General features: G+C 41.4%; 1 protein-coding gene and 1 long non-coding RNA gene across 3 annotated transcripts; one reads left to right on the top strand and one right to left on the bottom strand.

Annotated features, from left to right (window-relative positions):
• Positions 1–3,891: 3,891 nt before the first annotated feature.
• fgf10a (fibroblast growth factor 10a) lies at positions 3,892–15,699 on the bottom strand. Its single transcript, XM_049739213.2, has 3 exons — positions 14,503–15,699; positions 6,123–6,226; positions 3,892–4,585 (listed from the first exon to the last, which is right to left on the bottom strand). The coding sequence occupies exons 1-3, from the start codon at positions 14,900–14,902 to the stop codon at positions 4,385–4,387; spliced, it is 705 nt and encodes a 234-aa protein (XP_049595170.1). The 5' UTR covers positions 14,903–15,699; the 3' UTR covers positions 3,892–4,384.
• LOC125980165 (uncharacterized) lies at positions 5,448–24,734 on the top strand. 2 transcript variants are annotated; one of them, XR_011087995.1, is made up of 3 exons: positions 5,448–5,540; positions 5,634–5,843; positions 22,309–24,734. It is a non-coding gene; the product is annotated as an uncharacterized lncRNA (long non-coding RNA). The 2 variants fall into 2 exon arrangements; XR_011087994.1 differs by lacking the exon at positions 5,448–5,540 and having other exon boundaries at positions 5,556–5,843.
• Positions 24,735–26,653: the final 1,919 nt, after the last annotated feature.

Below are 26,653 nucleotides of genomic sequence, written 5' to 3'. Positions count from 1 at the left end.
TGTAGGGAAAATGAAACCTCATATTTCTTTCATGAAGTAGTTGTTGTATTTTTGTCTCCTCTACATGCAAGTCTTGGTTTAAAATGTTAAAGAAAGAGCCCAATGTTGAAAAATACCACAACTGATTCGTGAAACAAATTCGAAGCTTCATTTGCCATCTCTAGATTAAAGCCCGATTACCAGCTCTCGAAAAGACTATTGTGAGCTGGCAAAAAATGAATCAACAACTAATCGAATACCAAAATAATCAACAACTAATCGACTTATCCTGTATGTGTAACGATTCGCTCAAGTCATTCACCACCATAAAAATGACAATGAGACAGCTTTGTAACCTCGGTATAGTTAATAGTCAAACTCTTTCTTCTTCTTTGTATTTTTCGGTAGTCTGGCGATCTTGTGGCGCCACGCTGCCCATCACAGGTCACTTCTAGTACTGCGACTGTAGGTCCGTATTGTGCCGAAATGAGTATACCTCATGTGCAGAGTAGCTTACATATTAAGAGTTGAAGATGTAAAAAAATGAGATGCAGTGAACTGGAAGTGGAGCGCCGCTGTCACATGGACTCTCCAGCTTTTGGATTTATGGTTTTCTTTCCTTTCCTTTTAGCCACCTCTCCTCACCTTTCCAGCACCCCCCGCCCCCGAATCGATAAACAGAACGTCGGCTCAGCGGCGGCCAAGTCAAATGTTTGTGCCACCTGTTGCAGGAAACTTGAAGCTCTCGGGAGATGTGAAGATGGAGAGTTATAAGGCTCTGCTCCAGGCCCAGACTGAAAATGTTAATGAAGTTAAGATAAAGCGATCTTACTAACAGCGAATATTCCGAACATACGGCGAGCGATGACAAGAGTTGCAATTTTGTTTTGCGTGGTTGTGATAAATGGAGCAATGAGCGTGGAGCATTGAGCTTCCACGCCGTAATTACTTGCCTGCATAATGATTGTGCATGTTGGCTACTCGAAGAGCCAAAAGCTCCAAAACAAACACGACAAGCAGCCACGGCACATAATTGCCTGTTAAAAAAACACTGAGGTGAGCAAACAGTTAGCTCCACCACTAACATTTACGATACGTTCCTTAAAGTGGACAAAAAGACTTGAGGGGTTGTCTTTGGGGCAGGATAACTAGTGATTCAAGTCCTGGTCCTTCCAGGAACTCCCTTGGTCTGCTTCCAACAAATGCCCCCAAAGCCTCTTTAGATTGCCCCCCCCCCCTCCACCTCCCTGCCCTAAAGCCTGGCAAGTTCTTTAATCGCCCCGTCTTGCTCTCAAACATCCCCCCCCCCCCCACCTCACCCTTTGGCATCAAGTCCACACTGCTGCCCCCTCAACTAACATTTACCTTCCCCATACTCACTTTCTTTACCGTGCCCCCACCTCGAATGTAAAAATCCCCCAGGACTGTGGTTCTTTCAGTACATAAACCTCCAAACCGCAAATCTCAACCACTCTTTTATTTTACGATTTTTAATGGAAGAAACTTTGTATGGACATACTGTCGTGGTAGCTCCAAGTTAGGACGCAATCCATTATGAAGCAAATAGGATTTTCATTCATTTTTTGCAGTCCAAGAAGTGCAAGAAGTCATTTTTCACAAAAATCAACTCACTCAAATTTTTAATATTATTTTTTACTTTTAATATTTTTTCATGTATATCAAATTAGGCCTACTTACGTTGTAGTATAGGAAAGTATAAGACCCAGTGTAAGTGCAACTATTGATTCAGGGGGAGGTGATAAAAAGGTGAGGAGAGGAGTCTGCCATCTAGTGGTGACTGGTGATATTACAACTTAAAATTACAGTCGACCCTTGCATATTTTCTTTTTCTGTTTTATAATTTGAATTCTCTCCAATTTCTTGTGCATTCATTTTAATCATATTTTTGAAGAATTATTTGGGTTTGTTAAATAAAACCTTACAAAAATACTCAAATTAGCTGTAAATAATGACTCCCAAGAAAGTGCTTCGGTAACGTTGGAAGGTCCTCTTTCCGTACCTGTCTTCCTTTCAGTAGGAAGTCAAATATTCACAGCTGCCCCTGTGGTCAGGCATTGCGGCCTGGACGGCAAACAGAGGAGCCACAAATGCGTAAGGCCGCCGGTGTACGACACAGGCCCGATAGATGTCGATGCAGTCAAAACAGAAACCGCATCCCCGAGCCTCGCCGCATGCCTCAACAAACCAAACTGTGACCAAACACAACCCGAGCAGTACGCCGCAAAACTGACATTGGCAGAGAACTTCCAGAAACATCTCCAGAGTGGAAACACGAGGGAAGACGGGCCGATTCAAAAGTCAGTGAGGAACATCTGCGTCAAATAAATGTGGAAAGCCGGGCCTTGTTGTGTATTACGCTTAAATGCAAGACCACAGAAAGTCATTTTGCTGTCGCAATAAAAGATCCAAAAGAGCCGCACGTGGCAGAGGATGCAGCATTTTGACATCCCTAAAAAAAATTAATTAAAAAAAAATTATTTATTTAAGTTAATGATTGACTATGGAGATTTCCAACTTTCCAATTTCCAACCTTGAAATCACTTTACCACCATTCGTAAAAGTAACATCGCCAACTAGTGGCCTGGCATGCATATTACAGGCTCTCCAATTTTTTTCAGCAAAACATTTCGTCATGTAACCCTAACCTATTAATGTGTACCTTGGCTTCGGACTGCTCGCCCTTGAACTTTATGATGGCGGGAAAGGGGGTGTGGGTGGCTCGCTGTCTTGAACACATTTCAGAGTAATTGTACTTGATATGTCGTTTATGGAACACCCAAGTAATCATGTAAACAAAGAGCCGCTTTCCTCGTGGGGATAAAAGGAAATTCGAAGCGCCCCTCTCTGATGCATCTTACTTAAGTCACGTTCGGACGTGAGCAATCGAGCGGAGTCCTTTTCAGACTTCTACGAAAAATAAAATAGAGACAAAAGAGAGAGGAAGGTGAATAATAACCTTGCTCCAGGTCTGATTGTTCAAAATTTGTCCGTGGCTCACCAAAAGCATGACAGGAATCAGCGAGGAAGGGGTGGGGAGGAAAGAAAGAAAAAAAAGTGTGAACTGTGAGAGAAATTGCAGAACCCAGACAAGCAACCGCATGAGACGGACGGCTTTAAGAATTTGACAGAAGATTAAGAAAACATGACATCACCGTTAATTTGAATCAGGTGATAAACAAGAGGGTGATATTTACGTTACGCCATATGCCCTGCTGTCTCCAGGGGAGGGGGGGGCGGTGTCTCGGCAACAGGTTTCAGACAAGTAAGGTCAAGGAGGAGGCTTTTTCCCAGCTGCTGGACCACACTGATGCACACACACACATGTGCGCTACAACTGCTCGTGTGTGTGTGTGCAGATTTGTTAGAAAAAACAAATTTTCCACTCAAATTTGTATATACGCAGAATGCCACAACTTCATTATTTAAGACTTTTTCTATGCATTGATAGGTGCTGCTGTTTTGGTTAGCAAATGCTTTATTTAGTGTCTGTGTGTTATTTTACACTTGGATTTTTTTTTTTTAGCAAACAAGTCTCCCTTAGGGAGTTGATGTTTTGCAGATTTGATTTTGCCACAGTTTCCAAATAATTTTAATTTAATAAAAAAAAATCACCGATCTGATCAGAAGATGGACCAATCCACACAAATGTAATTTTATTGCCAGATAAATAGCAAAAATTTGCATTGACGCTCATTTAAATTTAAATGGTAAATCATAATAATAATGAAACATAAAATGGATTATGTTTGCTCCAATGTCTTATTTTGCTGTTCTGATCAATGATGTCATTGATCAGTTGGTAAATTGTGACAATACAACCAATTTTGCCTAAAATGCGTGTGTTGAGGTTGCCCAAAATAATAATAAAGATAATAAAGGACACAATGCAAGTTAAAGACAAATATATTTATATATTTATTCAGGTTTAAAATGAATAGTATTCCAAAAAAGAAAAGCATAAATGTTTTTTAAAAAGACATTCAATTGTCTTTTTAGCATGTATTTGTTTTTTTCTGTTAAATATTACACAAAATAAATAAATTCCCACTTTTGATAGAGTTTGATTTGTTTGGTTCGCTGCTCTCTCAACCGCTCCCTCTTCATCTTTTCCTCCATCAAGTCGCTGATCACATTATTTATTATTCCCATATTTCCTACTGTGCCAGCGTGCTTTTATAAGTTAGACCAAAAAAAAAAAAAATTATATACATTGTATAGCAATATTCTTTAAAAAATAGAAGTGTCCTCATCCAACAGATGCGGAATGTCTTTAAGTTCCCCTTCTTGTTACTCCTCGCGATACAAATTGGCCTTCCAAAAAAAAAAAAAAAAAAAAAAAAAGTCCTCCAGATGCTCAGCAGTCTGCAGATTAAAACTCGTCCCGTCATCGGGGATGCACCACAATAGGCAAGAAGTGAGTGGTTGTGTTTTTCCTCCTGGTCTTCTTGCCCCTCACGGCTTTGCCGTTGGCGTTGAGTCCCACAAACATGTGTTTCTTTTTGTTGCGCCACTCCGCCGAAGCGTACGTGTTGTACTTGTTCTCCTCGATGCGCTCGATTAGGCGACAATCTGGCCCATAGTCCCTCTGTGGAAGAAGAGAGGCACAAATTATTATTTTATTTATTTTGTTTATTTTTTTTTTTTTACTCTGATAAGAGCAATCATGTTTTATTGTTACATAATATTGATTGGACTAATCAAACATTGCTCATGCAACCATACTGAGTTCCTAATTGCGTGTTTTAATCCAGCAAAAAGAATGAATCAATGATTTCATTGGATGCCTCCCGGATAAAGAAGTCAGTGTTGCGGAGCCATCGAGTGTAATCAAATGCCTGCCCTTCAGGCCCTTGCGCCGGTGCGGCTTGTATTGCAGCAGAGCGCGGGACCACGTCATGGGAATTCGGTTCTGGGGGTGGGGGTACAACAGAATGCTTCTTTCTATTCTAGCGGGTGTCATTTCATCTGTGCCGCCGCCGCCGCTCCGTAGAGACATGCTGAGAGTTGCCTTTTTACACTGAGGGAGGGAGAATGAGCGGAGGAGACAAGAGATGAAACGTCCGACGTCCCCCCCCCCCCCCCCTGCTCCCTCAAAGGAGCTGAGAAGAATAGAAAGGGTGGAGTATTGTGTTTCCTGTGAATGGAGAGAACTCACATTGACTAACTTTACTTCCTGTCGCTGGTCCATTGGGAAAAAAAATCACCAGCTAGGGTTGACACTACACTAGGCCATAATATTGGATGCACCACCACACCAGGAAAATCTAAAAAGATATTTTTATCTTAAATAGGAAGTCAACCCAATTTTTTTTGTAAGAATATATTCCGTGCAACCTATCTAATCAAAACACAGTGTTCTGATTAATATGAATAATAATTTTTTTTTTAAATCTGTTTTAAAATGTACACATTTCTTATTCGCTTCTTGTTTTATTTTGAAATTATTACAGGAAAGTCGGTGATGCTCATTTTATTTTGAACTTTGAAAGAGGAAGTAATGCTTGTGGAAAATAAAGTGGTCACACCTGAGATGAGCACAGGTAATGAATGAATGGTCTTACTCCCATACAACATGTCAACGTTTTAAGATATGTCCACGATGTTTAAACCACCTGCTCGCTACCTTTCTGCAGTGTTGCATAAGCTGCTGGAGACTTTTGCCAACATTTGACTCTCAATTGCACAATGAAGACTTCCAAGCATGCTTATTTCATTAGCGGCGTTGTCGCTAACAAACCTGTCACCTTTGACCGGATGGGGATTTGAGACAAACTGAATTCCAAATAACTGGTGACTAAAAGGAGGAGGAATTCCTCATCATTCCATCACAACTTGGATTTAAGGTAAGTTTTTTTTTTTTAATTTTTGCTGCGATTTTTGAGGAATTATCTGTGGGCATCAAATTGTAATGTTAAGAGTGAGTCTGCTGATTTTGGTATGAATTTAAAATTTTTACAAGGCAATTTGACTGTTTTTTTAATTCATTGAGGATTTATTTTGCTGTCAATGTAATGTATATTTTATATGTTGACCTCCATTTACCTCCTTTAAAATTATGATAATTTTGAAACCAAAATACGATAACCGTGAAGATACTAATATCTAAAAGGCTATCAACTCACCGCGCCGTACAACTCGCCCTTCTTGCTGATGGCCAGATAGTAGTTACTGCTGAGGCCTCTGATGGCCACAACTCCCACGTCCACCGACTTGATCTCCAGAATACCTGGCGAACAGAGATTGGACATTTTCACAAAAAGACAACAAAGAGCGAGACTTTGAGATTAAAAAGTTGCGCGGTATTGAATCATCAAGTAAACCTTGACCCATATTTTATCTTTTTGTTATGAGGAAAACACAGCGACATGACTTGCTGTTTATACGTAGTAACGCAAATCATCCGAACTTTCCGTAAGCCGTCTTGGTCTCATGACGCATTGCTTGGGCTAATACATTTTTTATTTATAACGAGTCGGGTACGAACAATCTATTTAGCACAGCGTGTCCTTGCATGGATGTAACTTGAACAGTCGAGCACTTGTGCCGCACTTGATGTGTTTACCCGTGAGGAACTGTGTGTGTTGAGATATGCTTGAGCTGATAATTTGCTCTGTGATGCTCGGATTGTTGTCTTTACTTGTGCTACTTTAGTTTCTATGCGTGTGTGCATGACCCAAGTACTACTGCCTGAAATATTTTAATCTCCAAGGAGCATGATCTTGACCAACAGCAGCATAGTAAGCCTAAGGGTTCATTATTTAGTATTTATGGTAAGCCAGTGTAACATTAAAGGGACTTTAAAAAATTGAAATTGTGCTTATCTATAGGAAAATAAAATTACAATAAATGATTAAAAAACATATTTACTTAAAATTCCGGTAAAAATTGTCCCCAAGTAAAAGTTTACAAAACAAGCAATAGATTTTTTTTTTTAATACATCTATAGCTGTCACTATTGAATATTCTTAGAATCGTTTATTCTACCGATTAATTGATAAAGGTTGTACTCTCCAAACTTTTCGAAACTGCAGAGATTTTCAAATTTCTCATTTTGAAAGATAATTTGTTTTCATAAATCACCACAAATTGCGAGCCTGACAGGATTTGGACAATTGTAAAGTAAAAAAATGGCTCTTAATGATTACTCGATTAGTTGATAATAGTTGTCGATTTAATGTACTTGTCGATTCATTGAATAATTTTGACAGCTCTAAATGGAACTGAACATTATTTAGTCAAGGATTGTCACGTGCCACTAAAATCCCAAATATCTTGCATTATATTTCTGCCTTCAAACAAGTTTCACTGTTATTCCACAAAAAACCTTCAAATTCTGTAACCACAAAAAAAAATATTTTTTTCCTTACAAGTAAGCTAAAGTTTCGCGTCGTTCCCCGGCCTGGCCAGCGATGTTACAGTCGGACCTCAAGCGGCCTCTTGCCCCCTACTCATTCATCGCTTTGCTCCCTGGCCTCGCACTCTGGGACTGAGGTGTAAGCCAGGAAAAAAAAAAAAAAAAAAAAAAAAAACCCTCTCATGTTTGTTTTTCTGGCCAAGGGAGCGCATGTAGGCAGGCAAGCACACCAACGGGCCAAAAAGAAGCGCTCCGGCTGCCAGGCTAGCAAGAGGTCATAGCGTGCGAATCGCTTTTCAAGCCTGAACCAATTATTGCTTTAAGCAGTGGGCAGCGGCACTCTCATCCTCAAGTCGGTTTACACTACGCCATAAAACTATCGGGGCTTTCAGAGGATTAGCTGGAGGGGTGACTTTGCAGGAAGGGACCAAGAGATTGGTGGCGAAAAACAAAAATATTCTGTGACTCAATGCTAATTATATGGGCATAAAAATACAGAATTGAATTGAACGATCCAAGAAAATGATTTTTTTGAAAACATCTTTGCAATGATGTAATACATACCGGCGTCATTTTTTTTTTTTTTTTTTTTGCGTAGCGCTTAAGCTCCGACACCACAAAAAAGATTTCACAGGATAGATCAGTTTATTGTCTTGATTCTATTTTTAGCTTTCCGAGAAACTGAATGAACGCGCCAAGCAAAATGTAATCGAGTGAACTGGATGTCACTATGGTCTATTGTGGTTTCTTTCTACTCCTCCATTTTCAGACAGTACATAATTTGTATCCTCCAGTCTCAGGATGATTTGTGATGGCAACAAGTTCATAAATTCCATTCTGAACTTTTAGGAAAAAATATGCCCCGCCTCCCCCATCCATGTTCATGCTTTCCTACATATGTTTCATAGTATCTAAAGTATTAACTGGGATGTTGGTGGTAAGAGCACATGTGTAAACTATTATTCTGGCTAGCTTGAGTTAAACATAGTCCCCAAAGCATCTTGACATCAGTCCAATCTTTATATTCCCATCAATAAAAGTATATTTTTTTGTCGAACGTGGTGTCGGCTTGCAACGGCGAGACCATTCGTCAAAATGACGTGGCAAAAAAAGGTGAGGCGCTTAAGACCGCTTCCACCTGTTCAAACCACATCGCCGACTTTATTTGTTGTGATTTTTGAGAGGACCTAAGCAGCTTTATAAAATTTAAAAAAAAAATGGAATAGAATGCAAATTTATTTATTTTTCTGTGCTTAATATTCCCCGATCAGCATCTTGCTATTTCGACACATACTCGTTTATGCGGTTTTATTTCTGAAAGGGGCCGTGTGTCCTCTGGATCCTGGCCCGGCGACTTAATCATCTGTGTTTTAAAAGCTAAAAAGAAGCACAAATAGCTTAAGGTTCATCTAATAGAAAAAGCATTGCAAGACATCTTCCATTAAATACACACTGCTTGCTACTATAAAAAGGAGCCGGAGGCTTCGATTTGGAACCAACCCGCCGACCACATCAAATATGTGACATGAGCTTAGATTTAGTGGCTGAGTCATGTTTATTTATTTTTTTATTGGACATGTTTTTCTGTAAATATGACACAATTACTCAAGCATCCAAATTCACATCTAATGTAAAGGCTGAAAAACAGAATTGTGATCATGTTTCAAGTCTGCCAAGCGGGTCGTAATGTAGGCGTTATCGGTTCATTTATAATTTCATAATTAATTGCAGTTGTGAGCTTTTGATTTGATTAATACGAAGACCATGGTGTGCTTAGTCCGGTACTTTTTAATTCGACAAAATCATAAATCGGAGACACCAAGTTTCTCACGTCAAACGCTCTTATTATCTTGGGGGCAACTTTGTCAAGAATAGAAAACATTCATATCTTTATCTGCTGTTTATGGTACAATCAAGCAAGTGAGTGAGATTTGTTGGAATGCAAATCTCATTTCAGCTAAACAATGCCGTGCCAGATACACCTCATAAAAATTAGACATGCAATACGAAAAATCCCCCCCAACCCAAAAGTTGGAGTCCGACGTACGACAGTCAATTGATTTTACATTGACGATTGTTTTCCATACCAACTGTTATTTAATTTGACACACAATGTGTTGCATAAATCCTTGTTACCCCCTTTCAATTGTTTTCTTTCTTTCTCATGTCTGGTGTGATTCTGCGGCAAGTAAAGAAAACCAAACTCCAAAACCGCACCAAACAAAATCATGTGGCAAAAGCTGTTTGTTTGAAATTCAAGCGGTTGCTGGTCAAAGGCAGTTAGTAGTCTTGCTAGTTATGTCACATTTTAAAAGCAACTGGAAGGAATCCAGAATAAATTCGAGGTTTTGTTAAGAGCAAATTGATCGAGAAGTGAGCGGGTGCAAGTTTAAAAAAAAAAAAAAAAAAAAAAGTGACCGCTAGAGGTATTGCCATTCCTATACCAGCGTTGACTTTGTAACATGATAAAGTGCCAAAGCTGCCAGTTTCTGTCAAAACATTTCACAGGCCTTCCACGGCAAGAGTTATGTTTTTAGCTAATGTGCTGTGACGGTCATCTGCATTTCACACATTTTTCATTCACCCTTCAAGCGCCTGTTGCGGTAAGAGGTGTTGGCACTAAGCTTCCAGCTGTCGAAATCTGCTCATTTGACACCGCCAAATTTAACCAACCGGCTCTGGATATACCTTTCCACATATGTTTATATTATTTTCAGCCGAAAAAAAATGCATTTCTCCAATCCTCACTGCCCTGATGAAATTAGCTTAAGCCTTGGGTAGCTTGAACAACAAACTTTTCTACATTAAATAGAGCACTGGTTCAAACCTAAGGCGCGGGGGCCAGATTCGGCCCGCCACATCCATTTATGTGGCCGGCGAAAACAAATCAACACTAAAATTTCAAATTGTCTTCACTTCGCCCTTCGATTAAACTCATGACAATTTAATTCCCAAATCCTTAAAGATGAACAACTGCCACCCCGAGAATGCGCCATTTTTTAATTCTTGCTAAACGGCCATTACTTTAGCATGGATGCTGATCGATGAGGGTCTGCCATTACTCACCCTTCAGCTGACATAACGCTCTCCCGGGGCCACATTTTTCACTTTAAAATGTATATATATTGACTAAAATACAAAATTGCCACGTAAGAAGTCGTTAATTAAACACAACGAGCGTTCGCAGCGAGCGTAAGATGTAAGACAGGTTAATTAACTAGCATTCCTAGCCGCTGTGTTTTCACGGGCCGGTTGTCCAGATGCTTCCCCGGACTTAATTCGAAGCCCTCAGCGCTAACTTTGATGACTCCATTAAGAGCCTCACTTTCATGCAGGCTATATGAGGCGGGGGCGTTTCGACGGCGAGGGAATGTCGGAAAGTGGGAAGCACATGGTGTCTGTATGGCAGCGGCCCTGGATGTTATCCATCACAGATGCTGTTCTTGGCCTCCCACTGCTTTACTGGCCATTAATTGTGCCGCTTCACATACTCCACTTTGTAACGCCACAATGACACTTTCGGTGTTACTCTCGGAGAGACAGACGAGAAGGACTACAAATATGAATTACAGCCAGGGCTGACTTTGTTATAATCACTAGCAGGATTAATGTCATATAAAAAGTAAAAATGAATTTTACAACTGCGGCTATGCTTGCAGGCGTTGTACAAATTGCAAATTCTGTCTTCCAACTCACAACCATGCGATATCTCTGCGGTTATCTTTGCCCTTTGGTTGCCAAACTGCATGATTTGTTTTTCTGACAAGTGGACATTTTTTGGACCGTCAAGGCTTTGTGGTGACGGGCCAGGAATCCGAACGGGCGGTGTTTATAAATCAACTCAACGGGACTGTAAAAACACGAGGAAAGAGAACCTGCACACGCTACTGTGTTCCGAAATCCAACTCTCAGTGAAATATGCCATCACAGTCTTTAAAAACTGATTGAAGATGCGTTTTTTGGCTTAATATTACCAGTGTCTCCTCCCAATCGTGTCTGTTTACATTATGATGATAGTCTGCAAGAATCCTGAGCGAAATATAAACAATAAAAAGGCTTCCCACCAACTCCACATTCTTTGGCATAATAAACTTCTGATGCCTCGGCTTGTTTTTCTGATGCTTGTCCTCGGCACCTCGGAAATGTGATTTTTTTTTTTTTTTTTTTTTTTTTCTGTCCGCAGCGTTCAAAGCCTCGCTCTAAATGAGCCCCAACATCTTTAACAAGGGCACCTCCTCTCCTTAACTAAGTAAACAAGAGGGTTAATAAATCAAATTTGATGACACGCAAGAATTTTATTCATATTAAGCAGACAGACTCATCATCCTTCATTTTAAGCCAAGTCGCCGCTTGTTGGTTGGAGTAAAACCACACAACAATCTTACTTGCCACGATGATCAGTATTGTGTAGCCAATTTTTTTTTTTTTTGTTCAGAGCATATTAAATGGTGATTGTTTGGCGGGTTCCAGTAAAAGAGCTCATGAAATCGAAGTGGCATAATTTGATCCAGACTTGAGCTCTGCTTCAAAACAAGTACAATACGCTTTGAACGCTGTTTCATTTGGTCTGCAAAATCCGTCGGATCATGTAAATGAAGAATTGTTTGTAGTTTAAGAAATCAACTCAGAATTCTTTGATTCTTTTTTTTGTGGCGGCCATTCCAAGTCTCTCAGCACTCAATTAACCCGACTAATGTGCTCGGGCAACCTCTAACATAAAAATAAATATACTCCTTGTTAATTCCAGAGCAGCGAAATGGAGCAAATATACGAGGAAGCGTCGCAGGTAGTTTAGCTTTAATGTATGTTTTCTCCCCCCCCCCTCGAACACAGCTGAATGTAATTGTTGACTTTGGCAGCTTTTGCACCACTCGGATGCTTTCAGTATTTTCCGAGTCCCATGCGTGACGTTTAATTTACTGAGAGAGGGAGTCCATGAAGATGTCAAAGTAACTTTGAAGCAAAAGCAAGGCTGACACTAACCTCTGCTGCGTCCCATAGCTCCTCATAAGTCTTTTTTATGGGCCACACCGATCCGTTTTTCCCACGAGAACCCTAAACGCTCGTCAAGCGAAGGGGGACCGGCGTTGTAACACAATAGGGGCTCAAGATGTTAGATCACGTAGGACGATCAAGAATTGATTTTTATTGTCGAGCGCTCTATCTGAAATAATCCAAATGAGTTTTTGTTTCAAAAGTGATGCAACACGTGGAGTCATTTAGACGCCAACAAATCTTCCTGACTATGGGTCACAAGGTAAGGGTCAAGAGGGGGGGGGCACTGGTGTAATTAGCATAGAGGTGGAAAAAACATTCCCCTATATAGGAACATGAGTTTTTGTCATTTCAATTGCTTCCCCTTAGTTTTCTACCTCTTGTGAAATCGCTTGATCACATGACCGGGCGTTTCGGATACATACTGCTTTTAGCTATGACAACATGATTAGGGGGAAAAAAAAAATCCAGCCTCGGAGGGAGATTCATGACCCTCGAGCCGGACTTGAAACGTCTTCATCACCTCTGACACCATCTAATGACGGCCATTTGCGAGCCGACCCTCCTGAGCTTGACCAGAGCTTGATAACCGCGCCGCAACTCCAAAAAAGAGCTCGGCCTCGGCTCAACACCTGAGATGCCGTGTGTGAAAAATCGCTTCGCCAGCCATGTGGTTTTAATAAGCGCAAATCGGATTCAAAAGAACACATTTTTGCATTTACGCTTACGTGCCTGCTTTTGAAGCTCTCGGCACCACCGGGCCGCAATATACATTTATACATGAATGTATCTTTTCCCCCACCCCTAAACAATCTAATTGACAACCTAGTCCAGATGTGCACACATGTCAAGAAAAGGTCATCACGGCGATGTCGGTGTGCTCACTCAAAATATTGCGGTGTATTTTTTTTTTTTTGAAGGCGGCCATTTTTGTTTGTATTGATGCTAAATAGCTGGAGGTGGTGCATTAGCGTAAACATACATGCAAGCTTGCACGCAGATGTGAGCACATGTCAAAGCATGATTCATCCCGTGGAGATCCCCCTCCCTCCTCCCCCCGATCGTCAAATCATTCCCACTTGTAGAACGTGAGGTTACCACGTTGCTGCGATAAGATGTGATTTATTTTCTGCTTTTCTATCTGGCTGGAAAACAAACCGCATGATGGATTTGGGCCGGGAATACCGTGACCTGACGCTCTTATGGCATCACTGATGTTGTGTGCGTGTGTGTGTGTGTGTGTGCGGCTGCAGGCAAGAGGAGGGAGGGAAAAGACGCTAATTGAAATTCCTTCAGCCATGTCTGGCAGGACTTGGTGTCTGAGTGACACGGGTCCAGGCCCCAATAAAAAGTCCGCTTTGCCATATGGAGGCCATGTGCAAGACGTGTATTTGTAAGCGTGTGGACATGCGTGTGCGCGCTCAGCAGGAGAAGCTCGTAGACGCATTAATTGACCCCCGCACCCTCCCGCCACGTGTTTGAAAGCGTGTGACTAATATGAAGATCTCAACATGATTTGGACACCCTTGGATTTTTTTATGCCGCTACTTCAACCGTGGCTACAATTTTGAATCTTCATAGCTGCAGCTTGTCGATTCCAAGTTAAGTGGAGTTGTGGTCTGTCTGGGGAATAAAAACGGAGCACGTGCTCGGGGAGCCCGCTCCATCCCCCGCATTCCTGCACAGTCACACATGATGTAAAACGATCTGCTATTAGAAGAAGCGTTTCGCCACATCACGTTACGTTTAACTTAAAATCGGGAGGTCGGGCGTTCAAAACATGCCCGCCTCTTGCTTTTCTGGAATATGTTGTTCCGATTCACTATTCGCCGAGTAATTGTGTTTTATCTCGATGCGCATCACTGACAACATCTTGACTTGATGGCGGGAAGGAAGTGCTACTATAGCTGGCGGGGGATGGGGGGGCAGTCAATGTCTCTCATTAATGAAGTGATGATAGCTGTGTTTAAAGTGTTTCCTCCAAGATAGATGACTTCCTTTAGGGTCATTTATTTTTTAAATTGGATCCAGTAGATTGCCCTGTTGCCTTTCTGGCTTGCTGCTTTTATTTGTAACCCAACTAGGGTGGCATCTTTTGCAGCGTAGAAGGTTGACTCCAGTTTTTTTCAAAGCTGCAAATGCGAGCGACTTACTGTAAGGGTCGTCCTCGCTTTTGGTGCCGTTGACTTTCCCTTTCTTGTCAATGCGGAGGAAGAACTTCTGGTAGGAGAAGAGTTTCCGCCGCCGCACGTCTCCCTGCAGGTGGTTGTAGCTGCTGCGCACGTGGCGCCCCACCACGGCGGCAGAAGATGACAGGTTGGTCGCCCGTGGCAACCTGGCCGAGGACGCGTGCAGAGGCGCCGGCGAGGATGACGGGCTCGCTCCTCCGGCATGATGGCTTTGGTTAGAACTCGACAGGGGCGAGGAGGAGGACGGTCCGAGGAGGAGAAGGAAGATGAGGGAGACGAGATGCGGCGGGGTTGCGCTTCGGCGGCGGGGACGGGAGGAGAGCCAGGCGACCGGTGCACCTTGTGTCACTGTCCATCTACACATGGTAGTGGAGCTGGAGGAGCTGTGGAGGTGCTCAGGGGCTGGCGCATGCTGAGCAGGGGGCAGGGAGAGAGGGTACAAGAGCGGGAGAAGCCCCCCTCCCGTGCTTACAAACCTCTTTCGGAGGCGCACGCGACCTCGTTTAAATCTCTCCAAGCTGCGTGGACCAAAAATGTCCGACTCTGTTTATTCCTCAGGAGCTCTTCGGGAATGTCTCAACATCCATAAGTCAAATCATGCACAGCCTGAATGACCCGAGGGGGGTGGGTTGGGGGTACTTCTCCGTCTTCCCCTCCCGATGCACTTGGAAAACCCCTGAAAATATCAAACTCTCGTCCACACACGTGGTACGCTCTCCTCTAGTCCTCAACCATGGAGTCAAATGATGCTCAACTTCTTCTGTATAACAAACATTTAAAAAAAAAAGAAGTCTCTCTTGTTGAATGTCCACCAAAATTCCAAACAAAGTAAAAGCAGGAAAAAAAGAATCCACACGTCTTCACGAAGTGACTCGAGCGCTTCTCTCGCACTCTTTGAGCGCTCCGAGCAGTGCGTTGCTACTCTTCTGTAACTCCCTCTCTTTTTTTTGCCACCCCTTCTCTCTCTCCCTCTCTCTCTCTCTCTCTCTCTCTCTCTCTCTCTCTTTGTCTCTCTGTCTCTCTGTCTCTCTGTCTCTCTGTCTCTCTGTCTCTCTCTCTCTCTGTCTCTCTGTCTCTCTCTCTCTCTGTCTCTCTCTCTCTCTGTCTCTCTCTCTCTCTCTCTCTCTCTCTCTCTCTCTCTCTCTCTCTCTCTCTCTCTCTCTCTCTCTCACGGTCTCGCTCGCTCGCTCTCTATCAGCTGTGCGGACTTGAGCCCGGTCTCCGCTTTCACCTTATTTATCTGCTCCCCCCCCCCCCCCGCCTCGCCCCCCCCCCCAACATGTCATCTCTTAGTGTGATTGGCTGTCCACGGAGACCTCGATGCTTTGAAGAACTTTGTGCATTTGTGTATCTGAGTGTGCACGTGTGTGTGTGTGTGTGTTGGGGGGGTTGTGACACACCCCTCTTTCCCGCCCCCTGGTTTTACTCTCCTCCCCTCGCTGCAAACTGAGCATGAAGGGAAGAAAGTCTTTCCCCAATTTCTTGACTAGAACCATTAAAATTGCTTCAGGTGGAATTTTTATCATTTTTAATTTTTGCTCCAACCTTTAAAAACCAAAGAGTGGTTGCCCCTCCCAGACTCTGAGTTTATGTCAAGTTGCTCTCATCTCAGATACAATCTCTCGATTTCTTTCCCTAGATGATCAGGAGCTTGAAATGTCTAGATAAACATCTGCCCGGGGGGCTTCCAACAACGTTTTAAGAAATCCAGGTGTTCTGTGTGCTTTCGGCTTTCTTTAATTTCCTTTTCACATTGTCAGACAATCTCGCTTTCTTCTCATCTTTGATTTTTTTTAAAATGTAGAAGATCAATCTTGCTGTTTTTTCTCCTTCTCTGCATCCTCCGTTCATAATCCATCATTTCGTTAGTCCGTCTGCTGTTTTTAATGTTTGTGCATCGTGTAAATCTGCACTGCATCACTCTGACAGCCGTTTTAATTTGTTTAGTGACATGAGAGAATCAAAATATTAGAAACAGCACTCGCTCTGATGCGGCGCAGTGCTACGCCACCGCCAACTATAACAATGAACACATGTTAAGCCAATATCTCTTGTGTCCATCAAAATGATTACAATTATTATTATTGTTGTCAAGGCAGACCGTTTGATATATTGATATAATATTTTTTGTAGGTTTCTGTTTGTGCTTCTAACACACTACCAATATCTGAATAATGATCAAAAGTGGTATCGGTGCTTGGTATCGGTGATCTCTTACTGGTATCGGCCAGAATAAAATTGGTTTACTTGCTTTTCAATACTTGAATTATAACATTTCTTTTCAAAATATGATGTACTTTTCCACGAATCACCAAGTAGCTGACAAACTATTGAAACATGCTGACACGCACAAAAATGGATCGACTAGATTTTTATAACTTTTTAGATTTTTTTTTTTCCCCCAATAATTATAGTTCCGCTTACAAAGACTTGACTGCTAATTGTGTGACTAGAATGTTTTACGCCGTTACTAATTACAAGTTCCACATCAAGGACCACTTAGGGCAACGCTAAGCTTCAGCACCACGGACAGCACTTTCAGACGCACTTATTCAACTTGCCGCAGTAGTTGAAGACCTTTCTCGGTGACATCACTAATTCCTTTTCTGGAAGGTTGTTTATATTTTGAATCGGGCATGCCGTGCCGCTCTGGAGCGGATTTGCGAGAGGAATGCCAATTAAGAAAAGAATGCGTGGTCTCATGTAAACTCATGTCGAATTTTTTTTTAGCATTGTGGTCGTATTATCAGTCACCGATTGGCGATGCCCTGCGGCGCCACCGATTTGTGCGCAAGCACCCTAACGCGAGTCAGATGTTGCTCGTCACTCGCCCGTGAGAGGAAGAAATGTTTCGTCACAGCAGAGAACAATTTGTTGGATGCAGCCGAGCAGCACGTATTCTCCCTCCTCGATTTGTTTTCTCTCCCTCTCCTCTAAACTACTTAGGAAGGCTGTAGGGGATTTTTCTGGAAAGGATTCCCAAACAAACGTTGCTTGCATTTTGGGGAATTTCAGTTATTCAGAGCCCATCTGGAAAAATTTACTGATTAAATTTAGATGAAATATTTCACATTTAAATACATATTATAAATTATTATTATAAAATAGATTGATTAAATTTTGATGAAATATTTTAATTTAAATATATATTTAAATATATATAAAAAAATATATTTATTTTTATTTTTTTTCCGGTTTTTTTTCTACATTCAGTCTGAGCAGCAAATGTTCGGGACTGCCTGTGGCTCCGTTGGTGATACCTTAAATGAGACTTGATTGCTTCTGCCTGGAAGGAAGACATCATTAGGGACCAGCACTTTGGCTCAATGATTCTAATTGTTTCATTGCGTTTTGGGCCGCTAGCTTTGAGCCGCGTTACAGTCCTCAAATCGCCTGTGCGCAAATGAGCTTGGCAGTTAAGTTTAATTAAAAACACATTAAAGCTCTTAGACACAAAGGAGGTCTCCCTCCCTGAGCAAATTTACACCACAATGTCAAATGTCCATTCCTTAAAAGTCACTTTTTATTCCTGTTAACCACCGAACACATTGTTTGGAAGGTTTGAGTGGAAACAAACACGGATCGGCGAGTCTACTGTGGCAATCTGAACCAACAGAAGTAAACACCTCTTTGTCAGGCGGCCTCTGAAGGTGAGCCAGACGTCCAATCACGTAAACAAAAGATGTTTGACCATCATGACATGGAATACCGAGACTAATGCGTTGCAACGGGAGGCTTTATGAGTCACAAGATTTCATAATCGGGATCAGGCTTCTTTCGTTTTGATGCAACGTGAGTCACTTTTGCAACACGACTCCATCAGTCACTGACTATCCATCGTAAATATCATCAATCAGGGGTTGCACTTTTAAAAGGGAAATCGAAAAAGCTGTTTGGAAGGCCGTACACACAACACATGGACCGTCCAGATGATTGTCTTTCATCCCCTTGACTCCTTGTGATCCATCAGAACAAACGTACCTATGAAGGTCAGAGGGCTACAGTGTCATTTCCAATGGAGACAACGCAGAACAGTCTGGAGCGGGGCGGCTGTTCTTCCTCAACCGCCACTGTCCTCTAAAAATCGACACCGAGCACAGATAGTTTATTTCTTAGGGCCGTGCCGAATGACGCTCGTGACCCGATATGAAGTCATGACAACGGGTCGGCTAATTAGACATTCAAAAGGAACCTCGCATCTGTGAAGCAGACATCTTCCCTTGACTTTTGTCTTCAAGAAAAATCCGTTTGCCAAGCACCACTTAAGGCCTGATGACTCTTAAAATGGCTCCCAAAAATTTCACAAAAAGAGAAGCAGGTGTTATTTTATTGACCGCTGTGAAAATGCGACATTTATACAGTATACAATCTCATAAACATTTTTTTTTTTTTTTAACATTCCCTCCTACTCAGTCCTGCAACATACTAACTCATGTTTCGTCTAATGTAAAGTGCGTTATGAATTACCCCAAGTATGAAATGTTTTGGTGCAGCTGCAAGCGTATGAATTATGATATGGTCAGCGGTGATCCATCACGTTGTGAAGTATTTTGTAACTGCTGCACTTTGGCTGGCTTTGGCTTTATTGACAGACTTTTTTTTTTAGTGTTAATGAAATAAACTCAGTGACCTGACACAGGCTAATGAAATTTTGAACAAGATCGTGTGAGGTTACTTCATTCTTCCATCTTTTATCATATTAATAAAAACATGATAATGCAACAGAGAAAACAAATAAATGATTATCCAGCCGGCAATTTTGAATACGCCTAAATTCGGTTAACTTGTGTAAATAAAAAGAAAACCATGAATTATTTTTAATAGCTCCCCACAACTTGTGAGTAAACTGTTGTAGTGGTGGTAGTTGTAATTTACAACTTTTTGTTCATTCTGACAAGTATAACTGCTCGAGTAATTTGTGCACAATCGGCATTTTTTTTTTTCTCCCTAACCTCAACGCTAGGAGGAATGAACAATCTCATTTGAATAGAATTTTGTCACGCATTTTCTGATCATTACCAAACTGTGGTTTACATCCTTGGCAGTGGACAAGCATGAAATGACTTCTGAGGTTTTTAACTTTAATTATACTGCCACCAAATACTTTTAATACTGAGCATCGGTTGTTTCGACTGGTCTCAAAGTGAGCATAATGAAGTTTGACATTCAACATAAACTGGCACATCTGTCACAGTCCAGGCATGTTGGTTGTTAGAGAGACAAACAAACGGTATACAAAATAGGCAAGCTAGTAGTGGTAAAGGTTCGAGCTCGGGTCAACCAGAGAGAGAGGGAGAGAGGTAATTGTCTGTGATGATTGATGATTCTCAAGGCATTCTTGTTTATTTCATCAGGCAGGAAATGGAAAGCGGAGGTACGCCTGTGACCAATCAGTGGTCATCATTAAAAGAGCCAGACAAGTGGCAAAACCAATCACGAAGGCAGGCAGCGCCGTTTGTGGAGTGGAAGAGGCAACATTTAGGACTAGTCAATTTCGGAATTGTAAACAGAGCTTCTCATGGTGGCAGCATTGAATAACTGAATTAATTAATTTCTGATAAGGATCTGGATAGCGTTACCTAATTCAAGTGCTGATCCCAATTAGAGTTGTCAGGCCTTGGCAGGGTCAGATGAGGGTCAGAGGTCATCATGTGATAGCATTATATGCCCACTCACCAGACAACCATTGTCCTCGCCTTACTTTGGAACGAGACACCTGCAACGTTCCGTGCGCCCAGTTTGAATTTCACGTGTCAGGTTCAAGTGAGGCGTATGGCCTCTCTGTACATGTGGCGTACACACACACACACACACACACACACACACACACACACACACACACACACACACACACACACAACCGACCCCCCCCCCCCCCCCCCCCCCCCCCCCCCCTTCACATGATATCACTCGGGAGAGGGCAATGAGAACTGAAAGGCAATTTAGTCTGATGGGAGAACAAACTACAGCACACAAAGCCGTGTGATGTGGTCAAGCCAGTCAACCATCCCCAAAGTATGCAAAAGAGTGGCCGTCTAGACACACACACACACACACACACACACACACACACACAAAGCAAAGACACACTCAATCCAGGAGACACGATGAAAAAGGAATCAGGCTGAAAAGCTTTTCAAAGTCATGTCACTAATGAACTTCACATTAGAAATAAGTCAAGAGAGGTTGTTTTATAGTCGTAAATGTCTAGCTTGAGAAATTGCCTCGCTCCTGCCAAGAAACAAAGAAATCTAAGTTTTCACTCTTGCCTCATCTCTAAATTGTTTGCATACGTCCCCAGTGCACAATGCCATTGTCGTAACACAATGTTGTAATGTTCTTTTGCGGTAGACGATTGCTGCGCGGGCAAACTCTGCAACATTTATAAATAGCATATGTCCACATTTTTTCTGGTCTTAAATCTAATGTCAATAAAATAGAAGCAAACCAGTTTCACACATAGTGGAGATAATAAAGATAATAATCGATTAATCGTTCTGAAGCTAGTTAATTGTGCGAAATTGATTATTGAGGCATAATAGCGTGCACGACTCAGCTACCACCAGCAGGGGTGCTGTTTTGGTCTCAAGTACTAAAGAAGATGATTTTATGAGCAGTTGCGCTGTCTAAATGTGAATCTGGACTGTATGGAAAACAGTTCTCGCGCGGTGTTGTACGGAGTGACGGCCCAAGACAGCTGAGGCGCGTGCAAAATGAAACAATGTCACGAGAGACACATTAACCACCTGCCACTGTTCACGGCCGGGTCACTTTGCAACAACAAACAGGCCACATCATAGCTGCTCGGCTGACTCACAAAAACCGCTCGAGTACTTCGGAACTTTCTTCCCCCGCGGATGTAAAAATTTTGGACAGATTCAAAATACGCCGCTTGGGAGCAATTATTCGTGTTTTAGCTTAGGAAGGGAAAATTCACTTTAGTTGAGAGCTTTTTACCCAAAGTTGTTCATCATTTTGTACAGTTTGATAAGATAACGGCGTGAGGTGAATTGAGCAATGAGCCAAAGCTTTTAGGGGTGATGGATTTTTAGGGGGATGTGTGTACACGTTCAACACGGGAGTGTTGAGACGTGTGGGTGGGCTGCGGCATGATGTCATTGCAGACATATTGTGCTTTTTATCCCAGAGAGATGGAACAAGCTGAAAAGGTTAAATGGAACTCTTATTGTGTGATTAAGGCGACGTATAGATATAAAATTACGGCTGTCGCCATCAAATATTTTGAGTGCATTATTCCATCAATTTATTGAAGTATCAGATACAATTTTATTTCATTTAAAGTGTAAAAAAATAATTAATTTTATTTATTTTTTTACTGATAACTAATATTTTTGTTTGGTATGATTTAGTGATTAAAAAAAAGAACGGTTAAGCAAAATCACACATGGTCATTGTTTTCCAAACTAAAAGCAGACGTTTGCCATTGTCTTATTTTGATTAAACACAATTTCGATGATCTTTAGTCAATCGACAATTATGCAATTATGAAAATACAAGACGATTAATTTGGTAATCGATTTTTTGGGACGATTAATCGATTCATTTTGGCACCTCTTTACATCTCTAGTTTTTGCTGACATGGTCAAAAAATAGAATTTTGTTACTGAGTACTTGAATGACTGATATTTTAATATGCCTATGCAGTACTGATACATCACCCTCGGGCTTTCTGTTTTTTTTTTCTATCCAAGATGACTCTCGACTGTTTTGCAAGCCCTGAGCGCTCCTCTCTTTGTCACTCCCTCGCAGAGCCCAAGTCTTGTAAAAATCCAGCTGCGAAGACGAACTCCAGAACTTCCAGGAAAAACGCTATCAGACGCCCCTGAGCCTGGCGAACTTTGTTGATTAATTCTTTACTAACGGGCTCTGACGCTGCTGCACACGAGAGATGTGAAAACTAGCGGCATTACTCACGTCTGCTCGGGGTTTCTGGTCAGAGTCACGCTTTTGCAAAAACCCACAAATTTCTACGACCCACTTCCAACAGGTGAAACGAGAACATGGAAGAAAATGCCAGTTGTTTGAGGGGGTTGTATTTATTTCCCAGCACAAAATTAACCATAGCCAGATAAACACAGATTATTTCAACAGATCAGAACCACATGCGAGGGCCTGATGAGAAGAAAAAAGGAGGGCCAGAACTTCTCTATCTCATTCATTACCGTGAGGACTCTCGGGCGCTCGGTCCCGGTTGACGTCGGCCGATCAAAGACGCATCGGCGGATCGGATTACCAAACATACACTAATGATGATTGCTTTTTACAGCGAGATGAAGAGCAAAGAGCCGCGGCGAGAGTGCGAAGATGAAACGCGGCAAATGTGATCTCTAGCCCTCGGTAATATTTTTTTTTGCAGTGACGTTATTCTCGTGGATGTCTCGTTACAGTAAAACGGAACATATGCATTCTTGTTTTGGGGATCGTAATTAAAGATCCTCTCGCAAAAAAGAGGACAAGTCTGTTGTGCGATAAAACTAAATGAGTCATTTTAATTATTCTCATACGGATGCTGGAAGGGAGTACCGGAGTCTTGTATTAGCGTGTCGTGTAACATGGAGTTTTGCTTTGCTTCATTGTGACTCATTTAATTAGTTAAAGCAGAGCAGCTTCAGGTAGTCCTGTTTTAAAAAACAAAACAAAAAAAAAAACAGACTAGACTGAAGACTAATTACACTGATAATACTCACCAGGAATGTCACAAAATGTCTCCATGGCTTGGCTAGATGTAAGAAAAATCAGGTCCTTGGATGGATTAAACACTTTTAGGGAAGAAATCTGGAAGTTCGTTCTATTATATTTTCATTTATTTACTGCTGTGATTTGATAAATGGGCCTAAATAAAGCCTGGTAGAAAAGTAAGAAGGCAATCAGTGTCAGGGTTGGACCATGAATCAGTGTTGGGGGCGGGGCAATAATGTGGATTAAGTAGCTGTTTTGGAAATATTCTGATTTATGAAGTTTTTAATTTTTCGAAATGAGTTTTTCTTGATTTGAAAAGTCTGGCTTCTATTCTGTTGTGTTTCTGTGACCCTCGTCTTGATATAACGTGTAATGTGTCTCGGTAAAATATTTAAAAAATTTACAGTTCCGGATTGTTTTTGGGGTTTTTCACACACGCCGCAATCACAGCAGCCATGTCGGTGAGCGTGAGTCTGTTTAAAGTCTCCAATGACTCTCAAGTGTTTAGTCTGCACGCTTTACTCCGCCATCTGCTTTACAGCTGCCTTCCTAGAAGGTAACAAGAATAAGGATTTTAAAAAAAAAAAGTCATTTGCAGTAATTTTTGCTAACAAGTACGCCAACCAATCAGGTCAAGGAGAAACAAAGGTTGGACGCGATTAAGATTCGTTATCGTCAAAAACAAGTCACTAACTACTCAAATGAGACTATTTGCAGATTTGGTTAAACAGAGGTCATTTACATATTTAAAATTTATTCAGGGTCGTGATGTCACTATCATCTGATTGGCTAACAGTTGTAGGACTTTTTTTTTTAAGCGATGCTGCAAGTAAGTCCAGTTGCTGTTTTGAAACAAACACAAAACAAAAAGGGGCCTAAGACGGACCCCTTGTCTTTGTCAAGCCAGCTTCTTTTATTCGGATCTCATTAGTGTGTGCAGGTGTTCCTAATGTTGTGGCCGGTGAGTGTTTTACAATGTTTAAAGTTCTAATGATGGATGGCGCATGTCGTAAATATTTCCTGTAGCTTCTTTGGTCTCTTGTTTTGTGCTTCATCAATGCTGCTAATTTGACCCACACATCCTTCCTGTGTCGGGCCTCTCATGTGGTCTCGCTCCTCAATTTTCTTCAACATCTAGTCATCGCTGGTGGAGTGGGCTTCCCCTGAGCCTTCATCATCATCTGTATCTTTTGGGCCTCCTCCATCCTTCTTTCCTCACTCTCGTGCCCCTTAGCTTTGTCACCGGCCTTGCTTTGAAGTACGCTTTTAAGAGCACAATTAAACCCGCTTCTCCAGACACCGTACTCACTTCTCACCTTTTTAATAAGGTACTCATAGACAAGTGTCGTGCCCTTTTTTTTTTTTTCGTTTGCACTCTCACATCCAATGCCTGTAAATTCTTTGGCTGCTATCTTAGCGACGATACTATACACGTGTGTTCAGAGAATGAATGAAAACAAATAAAAGTCAAAGCAGAGGCTTTTCTGGCACTTTGACTCATTGTGAATGTTGCTTCCGTTACTTTGATGCAAAAGTGAATCAGAGGTGACCACAGATGGAAAGGGAGCAGGAAACCATTAGGGGCAAGAGACCACCTAACTGTCGCTCGGCATGTGCCCGCTCTTCTTGTCACTCGGCGTGTTAGTCAACAGGTATCACAAATTGAAAAACAAGACCATTATTTTTTTTTCTACATTTATTATATATATTATTATAAATTTGAAATTATTGTATTTATTTATTTATTTATAAACAAGGTCATTATTTTTTTCAAAATTTATTATATAAATTATTGTATTTATTTATTTATTTATTTATTTATTTATTTATTTATTACCTAGACTCAGTCCTTTCAGCAGTAGGGTTCTGAAATCCAGCCTCAGTTATTAGATGCACTTGAGACCAAGGTTCAAGTTCCTGTACATGTAGCCTCGAGTTAAACTCGACTTTTGTTGTACTCATGGGGGCATAAAGAAGTCACTAGACCCCCCCCCCCCCTCACAAAAATAAATCCCTGCAAGTCCAAAAGAGAGTCAAGCGTATTTCTGCCATTCACCATCAGAAAGTTAAGCCTTCTAAGCTGATAGACATGCAGCTCAGCCTTCAAAGATTGAGGCGATATTTTAAATTCAAACATGGACATTTCCTTAATAACTTCCTCAGCAGCTCAACCTTTTGAGGAGACCGATTTCCTTTCCTTTTGTCTCTATTTTGGTCATTAATAACACAATATTGTCCGGTGTGTCTGGGGAGCTAGCAAGGAACCACCTGGTTCCAGTTAGCCTCATCGGAACCTGATGTCGGGAGGCCGGCAGTGAGCAAGCAAGCGATGGAGGGGGGGTGGGGGGTCTACAACGAGGCTGCTCGGTTCCCATTGGGAGCCAGCTAAGTAAATTGCAGGGCCTTCCATTATTTTATTCTGTAGAGGCTAATTAATGACCAAATCAGGTAATTAATGTTCTTGTCCGTATGGCTGCTAAATTTCAGTTAGAACTGAGGCCTATTAAACAAGTCTATTTATCTTTTGTTAACTGTATTTGTAATGGCATGATGTACTTTTAGCCATAATGTTATTTAGCATAATTGCACATGATCATTTTTCTTTTCAAATTGCAGTTACTCCATACGACAACCATTCTGCTCAAAATTACATGCAGAAAGGATTTTAGGAGGACGACACAGCCATAAATCAGCGGAGTCTAAGAAAAAAATATTAGCTATAATATTTACAGGAATTTGAAAAGCTTCAAATTTATGCTGCGCATGTTTCCAAAATCAAATTGTTTGCAGTGTATTCATGTTTGAAATACAAACCTATCAAATAACGTTAGGGTGATCAGAGATTTTGAGCTGGCCTTTCCTCACGTCCAACATCAATCATTCTGACATCTTAAATTGGCAAAAAACTCTGTGGAATACTCCAAAAGTCTTCCTGCTCTATAAAACAGGGCACACACGCACACTTGAGCAAAATTTGTGTCAGTGTGTACAGAAAATATTATTATTAAAGTAAAATAAAATATTAATTAAAATATTAATAAATATTGTTATTAAAGTCAAATAAAATATGAATAAAAATATAAATAAATATATATAAATATATCTAAAATAAAAATATTGCCATGCTGTGTCACCCTGTAGTCTCGCTCACGTATGCATGCATTTAAGTGTAACCGCATCCCACTGACCCATGTTAGCGTCACCAGCAGTGCTTTGGTGGGCTCTCTGATGTCACAGCGCGCATGGCTTCTCACCAACGGGTCGGAATGGTTCCACGGGTTCCATTTAGGAAATCCGCTATCATTGCAGCGGCTCCGTCCAATCACTTCTAAAGGAAGAAACCGGAGATGCCAACTATCTGTGATGTCATTTTGTGAAAACACCCACAGCTATAATCAAGAGTTATAACTAAGAT

This window comes from Syngnathus scovelli, chromosome 13 (genome assembly GCF_024217435.2).
Source record: "Syngnathus scovelli strain Florida chromosome 13, RoL_Ssco_1.2, whole genome shotgun sequence".
NCBI classification, from domain to species: Eukaryota; Metazoa; Chordata; class Actinopteri; order Syngnathiformes; family Syngnathidae; genus Syngnathus; species Syngnathus scovelli.
This window is presented reverse-complemented; position numbering and strand designations above follow the sequence as displayed.